Source organism: Dipodomys merriami, unplaced genomic scaffold (assembly GCF_024711535.1).
Source record: "Dipodomys merriami isolate MVZ:Mamm:240054 unplaced genomic scaffold, mDipMer1.0.p SCAF_19, whole genome shotgun sequence".
NCBI classification, from domain to species: domain Eukaryota; kingdom Metazoa; phylum Chordata; class Mammalia; order Rodentia; family Heteromyidae; genus Dipodomys; species Dipodomys merriami.
The window spans coordinates 27338331-27357438 of record NW_027203270.1 but is presented as its reverse complement, the minus strand read 5'-3'; the positions used below and the strand labels follow the sequence as shown (position 1 = coordinate 27357438).

Here is a 19108-nt window from a genome sequence, read left to right as displayed (position 1 = left end):
CATAAATACTATGTAAATTGTTATATACTATGTTGTTCAGGGAGTAACAACAGAAGAAATAAAAGTCTGTACATGTTTAGTAATATATATACATACATATATAAATATATAGTCCGTCATGGGGCTTGAACTCTGGGGCTGGGCGCTGTTCCTTAGCTCTTCAGCTCAAGCACTCTACCACTTGAGCCACAGTGCCACTTCTGGTTTTCTGAGTGGTAAATTGGAGATAAGAGTCTTATGGACTTTCTTGCCTGCGCTGGCTTTGAACTGTGATCCTCAGATCTTAGCCTCCTGAGTAGCTAGGATTATAGGCGTGAGCCACTGGCACCCGGCTAGTAAAGATACTGTAAAAAGAAAATATTTTTGACCTAAAGTTGATTGACTCCATAGATGTAGAACATGATGATATGTGGATGGCCAACTATGTATTTTATGAACATTTTTAGAATTCAAAAAAAAAGAGATAGGCCAGATATTGGTGGTTCATGCCTGTATTCCCAGCTATATGCAAAATTAAGTTTGTGAGATCCCATCTAAATAGAGAAGCTGGATGTGGTGGTTCCTGCCTGTTATTCCAGTTATGATGGGAAGTGTAAATAGGAAGATGGAGATCCAAGCTGGTTGGGCCAAAAGTAAGACCCTGTCTCAGAAATAGTCAGACTGAAAAGGGTTGGAGGTATGGTTTAAGTGATATAGCACTTGCCTAGCAGGTACTCAGCCCTGAGTTCAAACCTCAGTACTACAAAAAAAGAGGATCTGATTGGGGACTCTTTAATTTATTAGCATAAAGAGATTCTTTTAGTAAAGTGAAATGAAAAAAAAGGAAACTAAGTTGCATTTGGATCCCTTCTTACCCACAATGACATCAAATGCCACTACTGACAAATATGGCACAAAGGAACTCATTGAAGATGTTTGTGTATTTCTTATTTTGAGTCTCTCTGAAATAGCCAAGTAACAAAGACAAATTCTAAATTGTATACCAAGAAATTTATAAATTAGTTAAGCCAGTAGCACATTTTTCCAACAATGTGATTATCCTGGTTTTTTCTTCTTTTTTTGGTGCCTCTCCTGAGACTTGAACTCTGGGCATTAAGAATCAGAAACACCAACCATTATGAATTCAGTTTTAGCAGAGGCTCAGTTAAAAAAAATCAAAATCAATCCTTTCCATGAGAGAATTACTCAAAGTATCATAATATTTTCTGTTTGGGTCTTGGATAGGACTTTTTAGTGACTTAGATTCCATCTGTAATAAGTGTTTTCCTCCTGTCATCTTTTTTCCTTAGATTGAACTCTCATTTTTGATCCTTTAACAGTTTTCCTTTTTTTTTTTATCAGTTGTGGATCTCAGATTCATTCAATCTTTCCTTTTCTCTAGCACTCCCTTACTTCTTTCTACAAGTAATATCTGCACAACCTCTGAAGAACTGCATCTCATTCCTGGGTCGCTTAGCTTTGGGACAACAATTCTGTCCAGTGTTTGACTGCTGCAGACACATCAAAAGCATGAAGAACCCTCTGAATCTTTCATGGACTATGCCATGAAAACCTTCCATTAGAAGGAGGCCCCCTGTGGCCATGTGATAGAAGAAAAAGACATGATACAGGATGTGGGGAGTTTTATTGATTCCAAACCAAGATGCATCTTGACAGGAATCTGAGGATTGTAGTAAGAAAGCAGACTTTTAATGTCATGAAACTTGATCAAAAAAATTCCAGCAGTATATGAACAGCATGGTAAGATTGCTAGAGAAAAGACAAGCTTGTGAATTTGCTCATTCCATGAATACCTTTAAGGACTCACCCATTAGCATGGAGGCAAGTGCTTTCCATGGCGGGGAACAATAGTTTTTACAACAAGCAGAATTTTTAAAAAATGGCCTCACATTTGCTTTTCAATCTCATTCACTTGAGAAAGAACGATTCTTCCATTGACGGTCTCCTGGGTGATGGCCTTGAGTGTGGGAGCTGCAGATGCTGAGGGAAGAAGCACCCAAGAGGTCAGTGCCAGGCGGCCCCCTATATACTCAGTTCTGCTCCCTGCTCTCAGCCCTGCAGCCTCTCTGTGCCTTCCAGAATGTTCACTAAGGAGCATTCTGATACAAGGTACAGGGTTGTCCCCATGAAGACCTTTACCACCCATACTTTATGAAATGAAGGTCTCTCTCTTGTTCTCTGGAGACCAAGGCCTTCATCCTAGGTATATGTGCAATGGCAGGTGTTTTCTGACTCCAAGTACCTGAAGAGTCTTTTTTTGCCCATGTGGGCTCTGTGACTCTTGAATCACAGCTGGCAGATCATAAAATACCATTTGGAACGCCTCCTCTTATTATCTAGAAAGCATGGCATATGATGGATGGGTGTGAAACCAGGGATGTTCTTCATGAACATTGTTTTCAAAGAGATGCCTTGTCTGGATAAATGCCTTGTTCACACACCGATCAACTGACTCAGGACCACAGGGAAAATCAAAACCATTAAATGGTGATACAAGGAAAAACTTGGATAATAGCAAATCTCTTGCGAGTGGACTGGATTAACCCATCAAAAGCAAGGCTTCCCATCCCTAGACATGGTTAAGGAGAGCCTAAGGGGCCATAGGTTGAAATCTGTGGAAGGGTAGTTCTATGGTGATGTGCCCAACTCTAGTATTCTGAATCCCTATGCCTGAGAGTTGTTTGATCATAAATTAGTGTTAGCCAGATGCTGGTGGCTCACAGTCATAATCCTAGCTACTCAAGAGGCTGAGACGTGAGGGGCATAGTAGGTAGGAAAGTCCATAAGACTCTAATCTCCAATGAACCACCAAAAAGCTAGCAAGTTACAAGCAAGTCCTAGAAGTTTTCTATGGTATACTTATGATTACCTAAGATAATAATATACTTAGGTCATAGGTAGATATGGGGTTAAACTAAGTTACTGTTTCTTTTTCTTCCCTACCCCTTTCTGCATCCCAGCATGTTGCATTACTATAATGTTGCATTACTATAATGCAACATGCTTAAGAAGAAGCTCCTAGCATAGTGTTCTCATCCTCATCTGACCACAGAACATATTATTAAAAAATATCTCAGCCAAATTTCATGAGACTGTTGAATGGAACCAAGTTTGGAAAGTGATCTGTTAATTTTATAAGAGTTTAGGAAATTGATTCCATTAATTGAGACAGATACCATGAATTACCATTTTAACCTATTTTCTGTTTGTAAAATGTTTTCAAATACAGATTGAACTTCTTTTATCCAAAACTCCCAAATCCAGAAATGCTCCAAAATCCAAAAGTTTTTGAGCAGTCACCGGATGCTACAAGTGGAAATTTCCACAGTGTGAAACTTTGTTTTCATAGCCAGGTGCCGTGGCTCCAGCCAGTAATCCTAGCTATTTGGAAGGAGAAAGCACAATCCAGGATGGCTGAGGCATACAACAAGACTTGACTTTAAAAATAACCAATGCAAAAAGGGGCCGGAGGCCTGGCTTCAGTGGTAGAGTGCCTGCCTTGAAAGTACAAAGTCCTGAGTTCAATAAAAAACAAAAACAAAAAGCAACCAGTACAGCCAAAAAATCCCACCGCTAAAAATATAAAAATCAAAATTTTGTTGGATGAAAAATATTGATTAGAATATTGTATGGAGTGGCCCACTAGCCATCTACATAAGGTAGACACCTTAGAAATGTATATAAATGTATTTAGTTTTGGGTCCTATCTTCAAGATGTCTCGTGATGATATGCAAATGTTTCAAAATTAAAAACAAAACAATTCTAAAACTATCCTAAGCATGTTGAATAAGAGATTTTTCAAAGTGTGTGCTGTTGAGGACAATAATGAGAACTCATTTTGTTCTATTGCTTAATTTGTTCATGGAGGATTTCTGTCTATTTGGGAACAAAGTAAAGATTAAGCACAGGGTATCTGGAGAACAGAAAATGTTAGGACTAACTACAGGATGGGTGAAAAAAATTATTACTTTTTAAAATGCAGATCAAAATGATGGGTGACTTTTCTTACCTTTCATGGTCCACTCAGATTCTTCCATTGTCCTGAAAGGCAGAGAAAGGTTAAAGTTTACTTGAGTTCTAAGCAATAATCATAAAATCTTCTCAGCATGAATGAACATCCTTTGCCTGCTTGTGAACTGTTAGCTCCTTAATGAGGAATTTTTTAATTTCTTTTTTTTATTGTGAAAATACTGTACAGAAGAGTTACAATTACATGGGCAAGATAATCAGTACATTTCTTTTTTTTTAATATTATTTTATTTTATTTGAGAACATACTGTACAGAGGGGCTACAATTACATGGGCAGGATAATGCATACATTTCTTACCAAGCATTGCAGCCTCCTCATTTGTTTACCCTTCACCTCCCTTCCCAGCCTCCCCCCTCCCCCCACCCAATTATACCCCCCTCCCCCCCCATTTCTTTTTTTTTTTTAATTTAATTTTATTTTATTGTGAACATACTGTACAGAGGGGTTACAATTACATGGGCAGGATAATGCGTACATTTCTTATCAAGCATTGTAGCCTCCTCCTTTGTTTCCCCTTCCCATCCTCCCAAATGAGGAATTCTTAGCTCCTTAGTTCCTCATTGCTTGTTCTGGCTGCAAAAAATCATGAGGTAGCTAAGATCTGGAACCAACCCAGATGTCCCTCAGTAGATGAATGGATCAAGAAAATGTGGTATATATACACAATGGAATTCTATGCCTCCATCAGAAAGAATGACATTTCCCCATTTGTTAGGAAATGGAAAGGTTTGGAAAAAATTATATTAAGTGAAGTAAGCCAGGCCCAAAGAAACATAGGTCCCATGGTTTCCCTTATTTGCAATATCTAGTATAGGTATGAGTCAAGCGGAAAAGGTCAGATAATGTGATGTTAGGAAAATGAACCCTTAAATATGTATTTTAATGTTTTCGTTTCTTTCATGCATGTGTTTCTAACGCATTTATAAGATTATTTCTTTGTTGCTTTGTATGTCCCTCCCCCACAGTGTAACCCCCGCTTTCACTATATGTGATGTCAGTATAACATGTGGAGGAGATGGGGACAAACAAGTCGTTTAAGGATTCAGGTGGACCTGTTGCAACAATGAGAAGTACAAAATGTCATATCAAAACCAGCTTTACAATGTCGGTGTGGGGGGGGAGAGGGGGGTATGATTGGGTGGGGGGGAGGGGGGAGGCTGGGAAGGGAGGTGAAGGGTAAACAAAGGAGGAGGTTGCAATGCTTGGTAAGAAATGTATGCATTATCCTGCCCATGTAATTGTAACCCCTCTGTACAGTATGTTCTCAAATAAAAAAAAATCATGAGGACTGCCTGCTATGATCTCTGAGGTCTGAGTCTCCCAAACCTTTCCCTTTTCCTTGCATCCCACCGAATACTTTGTTGGATCCCTTCCAGGGTCAGAGTTTCAAGCCTGGAATATCTCAGCTTCTTAGATTGGCCAACGTTTGGTCCAATGATTTTTTTTTTAACACAGAAACAAAATTTCTATCTGGGCATTAGGAGCTCATGCCTGTGACCCTAACTACTCAGGAGGCTGATCTGAAGATCATGGTTAGGAGTTACTGGGGCAGACAAATCCATGAGACTTGTATCTCCAGTTAACCAGCAAAAAGCTGGAAGTGGAGATGTGGCTTAAGTTGTAGAGCACTCTTCTTCAGTGAAAAAGGCTAAATGAAAAATCAAGATGCTCTGAGTTCCAGCCCCATTACCAGCACCAAAAAGCAAAAAAGAACAAAACAATAAATAAAAACATCAACAATAATAAAAATCCAACTTGTAAGCCTTTCTTTTGGGTCAAATGTATGGAACCCTTTGTGATCAGCTATTATTTCCTGGGGTGGTCAGAAATACTACACTAAACAATCTAGACACCTCTCTCTCTTTCTTTCTCTCATGAATCTTTTCCTTCTCTTTGGCTAAAGCACATTCTCTCTGGTAAACTCTGAGCACACAAAGATGTGTGTGTTCTCTGGGAAAAAGGATACCCCAAACCTTCTTAGTTGCTTTCTCCTTTCAGTCCTTACTAGATTGACTTTAACCATTCATAATGTGAATCTTTTCTTCTAGGGAGTTCAAGCTGATTGGTTCACACTTGGCTGTTGAGTGAAGCAGACCTTATATAGATGCTTCCAGAGAAAGTCAACATTATCCTTCCTCTGACAGACCCACGAGGGCCGTGTGCCCTAAAGGTTCCTCTTCCACCCCCTCAGCCTCACCCGTCAGTGTCTCCCTCCAGGAGCTGGCGGTAAGTGGCGATTTCTTTCTCCAGGTGGGTTTTGATGCCCAGGAGCAGCTTGTGTTCAGTGTTCTGACGCTCTAGGTCACAGCGGAGCTGCCTTAGTTCTTCCTCATAGCGGGCAATGATCTGCTGTATGTCCTGGAGCTGGCAGGAGTACCGGGACTGGGTTTCTGACAACATGCGCTCCAAAGCAGATTTCTGAAAGAGCAAGTGAGAGATCTTTCACTGACTGATCCTTCCTTGCTTTAATAGTGTGTGTGTGTGTGTGTGTGTGTGTGTGTATGTATGTATGTGTGTAGTATTTAGCTTGTGTTGGCCACTCTGCCCGGTTTATTGGTAAACTCTGAGGGCTTAAAGATGAGAACCAAGTTGAATGAGAAGTTTGGAGCTTGGGTTTGCTGTATTGGAACTTCTGATGTCATTTCTGGGGCACACACACACACACACACACACACACACACACACACACAATCAGTGCATCAGGGAATTCCTGGCAATATTTTCTGGGGCACACACACACACACACACAATCAGTGCATCAGGGAATTCCTGGCAATATTTTCTGGGGCACACACACACACACACACACACACACACACACACACACACACACACACACACACACACAATCAGTGCATCAGGGAATTCCTGGCAATGTTTCCACCCTCCTTCAGTGTTGATGATCTACGCTATGTATTGGGAATTGGGCATATTCCTTCTTCTGAACTGTACTTTATTGCCTTCTTCCATTCTGTCAGGATAGCAACTGGTGATGCTATCTCTTTGTATCCTCAGAGGAGGGAGGACAACAGAGGACACACGGTTGAATTTGAATTTCAGCTGAGCAGCAAATAAGTTTTTTAGGACAAATGTGTCACAAACACCATGTCCAAATCACCTGGGGGCATACTCACATGAGAAAGAAAAATTTGGATATTTCTCTAGAATTTAAACTCAACTGAACATCCGTGTGTGTGTGTGTGTGTGTGTGTGTGTGTGTGTGTGTGTGTGTGTGTGTGTGTGTGTGTGTGTGTGTGTGTGTGTGTGTTGGTACTGGAGCTTGAACTTGAACTCGGGGTCTTGTGCTCTCTTGTCCTTTTTTTCTCGTCTGGTACTCTACTACTTGAGCCACACTTCTAATTCTGGCTTTTTGTTGGTGAATGGGCTTTGTGAAAGAGGTGATACCAGACCCAGGAATTTTAGCTCCAAGTCACCTTGTTGTGCTGTGTCTGCAGGTCAATCTCTAAGGCTTGGAAAGTTCGTTTTAGCTCATGGATGTCATTTTGGCTGCCCTGCACAGACGCTGGACTGGAACTGGCCACTTCCTGGGACATGGCTGTAGACTGTGAGGAAAACACAGGCAGAGACATCAACATCAGGATTCTATAGCAGTGAAAACTTTCAGGTTTTCTCTCTCTCTCTCTCTCTCTCTCTCTCTCTCTCTCTCTCTCTCTCTCTCTCTCTCTCTCTGTCTGTCTGTCTGTCTATCTTTCTCTGCTACTTGAACTCAGGTCCAGGGCCTTCTCCCTTAGTTTTGTCACTCAAAACTGCTGTTCTACCACTTGAGCCACAGCTCCACTTCTGTATTTTTGCTGGTTCATTTGGAAATAAGAGTCTCTGAGATATGTCTGCCATGCTCCTCAGATCTCAGCCTCCTGCATAGCTAGGATAACAGGTATGAGCCATGGACATCTGGCTGGCCACCTTTCTCTTACCTGCTCTTTAAACCAAGCGTCAATGTCCTGATGCTTCTTCTTTATTATGAGCTCATATTCCTGTCTCATATCCTCCAGGACCTTAATTAGATCTTCTCCTGGAGTAGTGTCCACCTTCACATTGACCTTGAAGTCACTTGGCACTGGGTTCTCCTCCATTTCCTGTTTAAGAACAGAGGAAGAAAATTAATTGGTTGTGACAATCAGAAGGCTGGATTCTTGAGTTGATTGGCAGAGGTAGCTAGATCTTCATCTCCTTCATTCAGCTTGTGTGATTGTTATACTTTCCCTGGTGTGATTGTTTGTTTGTTTGTTTGTTTTTACTTATTTACATCGATAACAAATCACTGTATACAAATTGGGTACCAGTGGCTCATGCAACTGAAGAGGCTGAGATCTGAGGATCAGAGTTCAAAGCCAGCTGGGACAGGAAAGTCCATGAGACTCTTATTTCCAATAAACTACTCAGAAAAATCCAGAAGTGGCACTGTGGCTCAAAATGGTAGAGCACTAGCTTTGAGTAAAAGAAGCTCAGGGACAGTGGCCCAGGCCCTGGGTTCAAGCCACAGGATGCAAACAAACAAACAAACCAAAAGAACATTGTAAACATCTTTTCCTCTAAAAATATTTTTTTTTGGGGGGGGGCTCTGGTTGTGGGGCCTGAACTCTGGGCCTGGGTGCTGTCCCTCAGCTCTTCAGCTCAAGGCTAACTCTCTACCACTTAAGCCACAGCGCCACTCTGGCTTTTTTCTTTTTTGCTTATGTGGTGCTGAGGAATCGAACCCAGAGCCTCAGGCATGCAAGGCAAGCGCTCTACTACTGAGCCACCTTCCCAGCCCCTAAAATTTTTATAGAATAAAGAAAAATCACAAGCACAAAATGCCTCTGTGATTATTGGCTTCACCCTTGTTTGCAAATATTTCAGAGACAATTATGCTCTCGGAATGTTTGATGTCCTGTCCAGCAATAGCCTTGGGCACCACCTGACTGCACAATTAACTTGTTGAATATTTTTCTTGTTTTTTTTTTTTTTTTTTTTTTTTTTTTTTTAGGCAGTGCTGGGGTTTGAACTCGGCAGTCCCTCAATCACTCCAGCCATACCACCTGCCTAACATTTCTGGTATTATGCCAAGGCTTTTGGGAAGCAGCTCAGTAAACAAAAGCCAAAAGGATTGCTTTTGCAATCCTTTGCCTCGTGAATCTGTAGGGCTGTTGCCTTAGGACTTCATAAATATGAAGCTGCCACGGGAAAGGTTTAATTAAGAACCATTGTCTAACCAGCTATTCAGAAATTGGGCCCTTTGATGTTCACATGCAACTTTTTTTGTTGCACTGAAATGGAAATTGCCTGTCCATCATTGTATCAGTCTCAGGAACTTGAAATGAATGGAAGCCCTTTAAAGTCAGTTCAATGCTTCTGGGTTAGGATTCCTAATTTTTGCCACTAGTCATATTTATCTTTGTATATGGCAGATTCTTTTTATTGTCTCATCCCCCAGTTTGCCGCTCATTTATTCTTACAGTATATTAACAAAACAAGTCTAAGTAAACAGTGTGTTTACTGTTGGCCAATTCATCACTAATTTTGATTGCATTTTAGTAGTTGAGTTTAATATCCAAATAGATGACCTTGTAATTTGAGAAATTAGATACTTACAGTTCTTGTTTTATGTACTTGTCAGTACCAGAGCTTGAAATTAGAGCTTTACATTTTTTTTTCTTGGCTGGCTTGCTCATGGCTGGTGCTCTACCACTTGAGCCATGCCTCTAGTTGGGTATTTTTTTCTCCAGGCTGGCTTTGAACCATAATTCTCTGATCTCAACTCTCCTGAGTAGCTGGGATTACAGGCCTGAGCCATTGATGCCAGAGTTTTGTATGATTCTTTATGAAGACAGTAGGAGTGGCATTCGGGTGGTGTTTTCTACTGGGTTGCCCTGAAAAATGACAACTAAGAGCTGAACTCACTGCCTGGAGTTCTAGGGACAGCCCTACCTGCTCATGGCGCTTCTTCATGAGGATGAGCTCTTTCCTCATTCCCTCCACTTCCTGTTCCAGGTCTGTCGTGATGATGGTCAGATCATCCAAGGTCTTCCGGAGGCCCTCCACTTCCATTTCCAAGTCTTTCTTAAAGGAGTGTTCATTTTCATACCTTTGGTTGGAAGGAAGGGAAGAGTATACCTGTTGTTGGAAGGCCAAGGGCTTTGTAAGGACTCACTTTACTTTAGAAGTGAATCTCTTACTTTTTTATTGTCAAGGTGATATTTAGAGGGGTTACAGTTGTGTACGTTAGGTAATAAATACGTTTATTGTCAAACTTGTTACGCCTTCCTTCATCTCTTGCTTTTAAAGGTTCGTCCTGGGAAAATGAGTGTGTGCAGGCTGTCATTTACACACTTACATTTACAAATGTCAGGCTCTCCCTGGGCTGGTACTCTACCACTTTAGTGCCATACCGCCACTTCCATTGTGTTTGTGTGTGTGTGTGTGTGTGTGTGTGTGTGCGCGCGCGCGCGTGTGTGAGTTTTTTTCTAGTTAATTGGAAATAAAAGTGTCACAGACTTTTCTGCTTGGGCTGGCTTTGAACTGTAATCAGCTTCCTGAGTAACTAGGATTACAGGCATGAGCTACTAGTACCCAGCTCAAACATCTTTTCTTCCTCTACTTATTTTGGTCCTGGGACTGGAACTCAGGGCCTAGGCTTAGTCCCTAAGCATTTTTGCTCAAAGCTAGTACTCTATCACTTTGAATCACAGCTCTACTTCCAATGTTTTGGTGGTTAGAGACAAGAGTCTCACAGATTTTCTTGACCAGGCTGGCTTTGAAACATGTTCCTCAGGTCTTAGCCTTTTGAGTAGCTAGGATTACAGATATACTGGCACTGAGCTCAAATGTCAGTTTTTTTTAATTGCACAGAGCAAATAGAACAATAAACATTCATAGACCTATAATCTTATGTTTAGAAACCATTAGTTTTTTGCTGTATTTACTTTATTTATATTCCTTGTTGAGGTTTTCCAAAGTAAATTATAGATATAACATTTTAACCCCAAATACTTCAAAATGCATCTTTTAAGAGAAAAAAATTCTTTTCTAAAAAATCATAAACTGTCATACCTAAAATTAGGAATTATTTAATGTCATCTGATTCTTTCCCCACATGTGCATTTTATATATGGTTTAAATCGGTCAGTTCAAATACTGCATATTGTGTTTGCCTTTTGTATAATTCAGTAAGATTCTGAGACATGGGCAATGACAAAATGAGGTTTCCTTTGGTAAAGCAAACACCCAATCCATGTAGCATGGTGAGGAGGGAACTTACTTGAGGCTGAAGTCATCCATGGCCATCCTGGCATTGTCAATGAGAACAATGATCTGAGCATTGGTCATCTTACCATCCACTATCTGTAAAACAGGCACCAAGTGTTGCTTCAATTAGATGTAACAGCTGTGTTTCTCCCTCAGGTTTATTGGGTCTGTCAACTTTTAGCACCATCTGCTTTTTCTCTGGTGTAACAGGGAGAATTGACTTTCTGAGCACATAATGAGGAACCAAGTATGGTATGATTTTATAGTAAGGATGTGATCTGCAATCAGTTTTGCTGTCTTTTATTTGAATGTTGACTTTTGTGGCTGGGATTGAGGTAATGGTTGGAAAGAATGATACAGGGAGGAGAGGGAAAGTGATCATTCAAAATCCCTTCTAATACTCCAACTGTTGTGAATATGTTTTGTGTCAGTTCTTTGCATCTGAGAATGGTAAAAGGATCTTCAGTTCTGAGCTTTTTCTTATTGTGAATATTAATTCAGTTCCTAAAGTACAATACCTACTGTTTTGGAGGATTATCATCTTTACTTGTGAGACATTCATGTTTCCACTGTGAATGGACAAAACTGACAACTTGCTAGGTGCTGGTGCTTCATGGTGGTTGTCATCCTAGCTACTTGAGAAACTGAGATTGGGAGGATTGTGGTTCTAGGCCAGCCTGGCTGAAAAGAGACTCCAACTCAGTGAAAATAAGCTGGGCATAGTGGCACATGTTTGTTATTGTAGCTACAGTGGGAAACAAAAACAGGAAGATCACTGTCCAGGCATGTACTTGGGCAGGAAGTGAGACCCTATTTCAAAAAAATAACCAGTCTCAACAAGTACTGGATGCATGGTTCAGCAGTGGAATGCCTGCTTAGCAAAATGCAATGCCCTGAGTTCAAACACCAGTATAGTACTGAAAACAAAAACAAAAATCCTAATAGTTGTCCCCTAGCACAAGTGACAGAGATAAACAATACGATTTGTATGTGGTATGTGTTTGTATTTGTAATGTATTACATGATGAAGAGACTCCCAATTGTGGCTATTAAAACATTAACTGAGCTATTTTTTTTAACATCTAACAAAGCTCCTTAATAAGCATGGACCATATGCGAGCCTCCAGTTAAACACTTTCACCACATATTAATATGATTTTTGTTTACTTTAAAAATAAAGATATTGTTGGGGTTGGGAAGGTGGCTCAGTGGTAGAGCGCTTGCCTTGCATGCTCAAGGCCCTGGGTTCGATTCCTCAGCACCACATAAGCAAAAAGAAAAAAGCTGGAAGTGGCGCTGTGGCTCAAGTGGTAGAGCGCTAGCCTTGAGCTGAAGAGCTGAGGGACAGTACCCAGGCCCAGAGTTCAGGCCCACGACCGGACCCCCAAAAAAATAAATAAAGATATTGTTAAAGCATTTGTTCAAGTGACAGTGTATGTAGAATGCTATGATCAGAGATACAGGGCACCTGTGATGTTTGTTATTGTCTTTGGGGGAAGTGGGTGGAAGATATCTCATTGTCCAAAGGTATCGTAATACTTTTGTACCAAAAGTATTGTGCCAACTTAGAGCCTGAACCTTTTCTTTGTTCTGGCTCCCTTCCTGACCATCTACAGGATCTTTAGCCTTTACTTTCCGTAAAGTAGAAACTTGTGGTGACCTTAGATGTTCTTGGGCACATTAGCTGGAGTCAGAGAGTCCTGGGAAATTCCTGCTATATTCAGACAGTGAATTCCTTTGTGTAGAGAGGATTTTCTTAGGACAAAGCTATTTCTCAATGCCAAGACACTTAAAAAAATCTGGCCGTATTTTAAGCTCCACTGATTCTTTGGAATTTGGGCTCCAGAATGTATAAGTTGAAGCATTCAGAAGTGCTAAAATTGCTAGGTCTGGAACTCAAAAAACAAGGCTGGGACCTCTGTTCAGGCACGCACTCGTTGAGTGACCTTAGCTGGGTTTCAGTTTCCTTTACTGTAAAATGGTAACAACAATAGCCACCCCATCAACAGTTATGAGAATGAGAGGATATTAAACAAAATATTGCTATAAAATAGCCCTCTTCTTGGCATAACTACAGGTACTCTGAAAACTTATTTGGAATGGAGTTAGTTTAGGCAATTGAAAATTGTTTAATTTTCTTTCTCCTACCTTTCTCTCTCTCTTTCTCTCTCTCTCTCTTTCTTTCTCTCCCTTTCCCTTCCTTCCTTCCTTCCTTCCTTCCTTCCTTCCTCCCTCTCTCCCTCCCTCCTTCCTTCCCTCCCTCCCTCCCTTCCTTCCTTCCTTCCTCTCTCTCACTCTCTTTCACTCTCTTTCTTTCTCTCTCTCTCTCTTTCTTTCTTTCTCTCTCTCTTTCTTTCTTTCTTTCTTTCTCTCTCTCTTTCTTTCTTTCTTTCTTTCTTTCTCTCTCTTTCTTTCTTTCTTTCTTTCTTTCTTTCTTTCTTTCTTTCTTTCTTTCTTTCTTTCTTTCTTTCTTTCTTTCTCTCTTTCTTTCTCTCATTCTCTCTTTCTCTCTTTCTCTCGACACTATTGTAATTAGAGCCAGTGTCTGCATTAGGCAAAGCCCTGAGTTTTATACCTCTAACTTTCTATTCATGTTGGGAGATAACTAGCTGACAGCCCCTCCCAACTTCTTTCTTCCTTTTGTGGGATTCCCAATGTCCTATGACTTCTTCCTTTGCCCTAAAAGTGGAAAGTGCAGGTATTTTCTCATCTCCCATCTTCAGTGTTGGTTTGGAGGCATTCTAACCAATGCTTTTCTTCCAGTCCCTTATTATTTAATCTCATGCAACATGAAAAGTAGTTACATGTCCCTCAAATCCTAGGATTTTGGGGTAGGGGTGCATGGGTAAAGTAAGGCTCACTGCCTTGTGCACCCAGTTACTCAATTTGACACATGATGAAAGTTTCATTGACATCCCTGGAAATCTTGCACTATATACATCACAGAAAAGCAAAGACATATTAGTTTCTCTTTAAATTAAACTGATTCATTTTCCATTGTAAAGCTCACATCGAGTGTCTAATTCCCCCCAGCACTGGCTTGGATTGTGAGTGTGAGCTCTGAAATGTACTTGATAGAAAGCATTTTGATATAAAGCCTTTAAAATGATTTCCCACAGGTCTGGCTTACTTGATATGGTATTAGGGTGCAGACATTATTTACGGACCCCGTTCCTGGTCATAAATGGAAGAGGAAGGGTTGAGAAATACCCTATGAGGCATAGGTGTTACATTGCGTGTTGTAATAGCCACTTGGATTCTCTCCAAGGCCCTAAGTTTGTTCTTTTAAAATCTTGTTAGTCTTGCAGGGTGTGTAATCACCTATCTGGGTGCAGAAAATAGACTTTCTGACCGTAAACCCAAATGCCACATACAGTACTCTTGAAAATCATTAAGGAGTCTTATGCATGATAGTCCTATGAGTATGTCCGATTTTGTTTTTCCGAAGAATTGGATTAGTTTTTTTTCTAAAGGACAAGCGTAATGCTGTATGTATTCAGAATGTTTCAGTAAGATCCCAGAACGGGTCAGCCCCAAGGAACTGTGGGACTTTGGCTTCTCGTCGCAAGTGGTGGAGGTCAGGAAAGATGAACAACCCTAGCACCAAAGAGGTGCTTCCTGCAAATCCAGAGATAGAAAACAGCTGGAGTCAACGTCCAGAAAAGACTGGACATTGAAGCTGAAGGAGCTCTGTAGTTCATCTCAGAATTCAGAGTTCTGGCTCTCTAGAGAGTGAACAAGTTATCCTCTACCCATAAGGCACCCACTCAGTTTTCTTGATTTTATTTTTAAAGAATTTAGACAACTACTCAATCTCAGTCTACTTATCCCTAAATTGGGGATAAAAATACCCAATTCCATCAAATGAGGTACATATGAAATACGTGTGACATGAATATTACTGCAAAGGCAGTGCTTATCCTTATTTACTACTACTACTACTAATAATGTCACCTTCATTTGAGGTAAGCTAATTGGCACCATGCTTAGTTGGAAATTATGAGACCATTGGAAGCAGATCTGAGCAAGATTTCCACCTCTCCCTCTTGCTGGTGGCCTTGGAAGGCTTTTTCACTTTTCCAAGCTCCAATTTCTTTTTTTTTTTTTTTAAATTTTTATTGTGAAAATACTGTACAGAGGAGTTACAATTACATGGGCAAGATAATGAGTACATTTCTTATCAAGCATTGTAACCTCCTCCTTTGTTTCCCCTTCCCATCCCTTCCCCTCCCCCCCCCCCAATCCTACCTGCGCCCCCCCCACCTCCCCGCACACGAAAGCTGTAAAAGTTCATTTTTGGCAGAACAACTTGTACATCTCATTGTTGCAATGGGTCCACCTGTATCCCTATTTAAACGATTTGTTTTCCCCTTCCCCTCCACAAACTATACCGACTTGTTAAGAATTAAATCAGATGATACAATGACAGTTCTATCATTGTAGAAACCTCTTATCACAGATACCTGACCCGACGTCTGGCATACAAGAAACACAAGAAATGCTCAATAATGATTTTCTTCTTCTTTACTTCCCTTTTCCCTTCCCTTCTTCCTCCCCTTCCCTCTTTTTTCCCTTCCCTCTTTCTTTCCCTCTTCCCTTCCCTCTTTCCTTCCCTTCTTCCTTCCCTTCCCTCTTTCCTTCCTTTCTCTCTTCCCTTCCACTTCCCTTCCCTTCCCTTTTCCCTTCACTTCCCTTTTCCCTTCCGTTCCCTTCCCTTCTCTTCCTTTTTCCCTTCCCTTCTCTTCCCTTTTCCCTTCCCTTCCCTCTTCTACTAGTGAATACATTATTTGATCAAGTATAACCTCGTATTTCTTTGGGAAATCAAGCATCTTTTTCCCTCCATTTCTAAAACCAAAGCAACTTAAATGCAAAAACACAGTGAGGATGTTGAGTCACCTTGTTTTTTTCATAAAGACAACCATGCACTATGTAGTTAAGGTAATTACATACTCAGTTATTAGGCCGATTATTCAATAATTAGGGTTCATTACAAGGACAGATTTATACTATCTTGATTGGTCCTTTCTACCTTCAACCAAGAATGGCGAGTATTGTGAAATAATACGGCATCAATATTGAGAGCCTAGGATGCCCTTTTTAGGGGAGGTTAATTCATGATCTTACAAGGATTTTCTGGGACTGCTTTACATGAGGGAAAGTCTATAGATTTTTTAAAAATAGACAATAAAATAACCACGCTCCCTCTGCTTACAGCTAGATGTCCCAGAAGGTACACACTTGGCATTTCAGATGTTTGATTGATGTTATTTTTTTTTTCCAAAACATGTCTCTGCAAACCATCCTAACTCACATGTTTTCAAATCTGGGTTCTTCCAATTATTTTTCCTAGTAATATGCCATTTTTACTTTTTCTTGTAGCAACCCCCAAGAAGGAGTATCCAGAGATGTCACAAGGATAAAGATCGGCTAGTAGAATGACAGATTTTAGGCTTGATCACCACAGCAGTACAACGGAGCCTTTTGTTGATGGAGAGCCACACTGCTGCCAGGACCGTGAGGTGGAGCAGAACTGATGTAATGAGAAAGTAAATACTCTCTTGAGCCTGGTGTGCCCAGTATGCCACATGCATACCAGCTGCTACCATGGCTGTGACATTGTTGAATCAGTTAGTGATACTGTGCATTCCCTGGCTACCTCAACCTTTTAAAGATTTTTATTTTTTAGTTTATAGGAAAAAATAAATCAGAAAGATTCACTCTTTAACAAAATAGCCTCTTACACTTATTATATTTTTGCCGCCTTCCTGTGCTACATGAATTATACAGATTTTTCTCAAGTGCCTATTTAAGCAGTATTGAGAAGATATCCCCACATTATCTCTGTGAGCATTTACTTGGAGCTCTTTTGCTATTTTTTCAGAGTTGATGGTTTTTGTGCTGCTCTTCCTCCCCCAGGGTCCCCCTGGCCATGTGACTGCTGTGTGCACCTCAAGACCACTAGCGTCTTACCTGCTCTTGCAGGTGGCTGATGTTTTCCTCATATTGAGAATAATCTTTCCTGCTGCCGGTATCTCTCTGCTGATGCCATTGGAGGATGCGGCTTTCCAACTTCAAGTTGGCCTCCTCCAGAGCACGCACCTTGTCCAGGTAGGTTGCCAGGCGGTCATTGAGGTTCTGCATGGTGGCTTTTCCATCCCCACTTAGGAGGGAACCACCTCTTTCGGACCCCCAAGACCCTCGAGGGTGTAGGCAGCTTGGTCTGGTGGAGGAGAGGGAGATGCGGACCCCTCCAGCACCTCCATGGACACTGGGGGCCCGGGGGAAGCTCCCTGGCTGGCCCCAGTTGCCTCTGATCCCATGGAGGGAGGCTAAATGGTTCTGGCTAAAGCTACGGCTGGAGCTCATGGTCCCATCTGTGTTCAGGACAGGGCCAGGCTCTGTTCTGCTCCCCTGCCTGCTACGGCACTGAGCCTCTCTGGACTGCCCTGAATGGTTTTTATGCCCTTTGTTGTGGGAGTTTCCTTCTCTGACAACTGTACCAACAAGATCCTATCATTGTGCAATGTATGTTTCCTCTTGGTCAATCCCAAAGTGCCCCTGGGCCAAGAAGCACTGTTGTTGTTTAGAACCACATCAATATGCCACTTTGCTTCCTCCCTCCCATTGCCAACTGGAGGCGTAGCTCACCACGTTGGGCTAGTAGGAGTCTCAGGTGTCTTTCTAATCTCTCAGTGGAATTTTTCTATTGTCTAATTATTTTTTGAGAAAGGGTCAGATTAGAGTCTACACTAAAGGTATTTCATACAGTGCAGATTTTCTTTTTTAAAAGCAGACATTAAGTATACACAACATAGACACACAGAGACAAACAGGCACACTCAAACACACACACACACATTTTAAAGCAAGAGTGAGAGGGATACATAAAGGGTGAATCAGAGCAGCGTCTTAGATCCTAGAAAAAAGCTTACTCTGGGCGCTTGAAGGAAACCAAGAGGACTATAAATATCTGATTCTTCTGTGGCCGTCCCCATGTGATGGAAAGTACTTTCAGAGGAATTGCTCTTCAGAACAAACCCTCAATTACACTTGTAATTAATTAATGAATGACTGAGCATTCTGCTTCCATGTTGCCTTTTATCCAGGCACACGCCAAAACCAAACAACTCTGCCTGCACCCAGGACTTCCCTTGACCTTGGGGAAGGACATAGTCCTTGCTCACTACCCAGCAGTCCCAGCCCTCCGTGGCTGAGCTCTGGGACGGCTGCCTTCTGACGGCTGTCTGTGACCTGTAGCAGGGACAGCAGAGAAACAGGAAGTGTGCTGTGGTCTTTAACATGCTTGATTGAATTCACTACTTTGTCTGCCAAGGTAATAGTTAGGAATGAATGAGGATGTAGTTTGAGGTTGCTTGTTACTTGATTTATAGGGAACTTAGAATTAAAATGTCAGAATCAGAAAAGACTTTCCTGGGTCAATACTGCTAATCTACAGATAGGGAAGACTGAGGCCTGTCCGGGGGTGGTGGTGTAGGGTAGGAGGGAGAGAGGGAAGGAGAGAGAGTAAGAAAGCAAGTAGAAAGAGAGAGAAAAAAGAGAGACAGACAGAGACAGGGAGACAGAGAGAGACAGAGAGAGAGAATTTTTTTTTTTTCATTTAGGCCCTTGGATACCATCTTCCTGCCTCTGTTAGGAGGGTGAGCTATGAGTTATAGAGCCAGGGAACAGGAAAAAGCATATCTCTTGACAGAGGACCAGCCATGTACAACGGCCTGCCTCTTACGAATTACAAGTGAAACCATTGGAGCACACAAATTGTTCCTTCTGTCCCAAGACCACAATGAGCAAGGAAAGTTTTCTGTTTTCTTTA

At 41.3% G+C, this 19108-nt stretch overlaps 1 protein-coding gene and 1 long non-coding RNA gene across 2 annotated transcripts in view; one reads left to right on the top strand and one right to left on the bottom strand.

Annotated features, from left to right (window-relative positions):
* The window catches only part of LOC138831037 (uncharacterized), a 95637-nt gene extending 78791 nt beyond the window's left edge, over positions 1–16846 (top strand). Inside the window, exons 2-3 of the long non-coding RNA XR_011373100.1 lie at positions 6081–6258; positions 16657–16846. This is a non-coding gene — a long non-coding RNA (uncharacterized lncRNA). The remainder of the gene's footprint in view (positions 1–6080; positions 6259–16656) is intronic.
* On the bottom strand, positions 1608–17689 carry Krt23 (keratin 23). The gene is made up of 8 exons (XM_070028072.1): positions 17248–17689; positions 11291–11373; positions 9961–10117; positions 7968–8129; positions 7467–7595; positions 6230–6450; positions 4011–4042; positions 1608–1980 (listed from the first exon to the last, which is right to left on the bottom strand). Exons 1-8 carry the CDS (start codon positions 17641–17643, stop codon positions 1886–1888), a joined length of 1275 nt encoding a protein of 424 aa, XP_069884173.1. The 5' UTR covers positions 17644–17689; the 3' UTR covers positions 1608–1885.
* Between the last annotated feature and the right edge of the window lie 1419 nt (positions 17690–19108).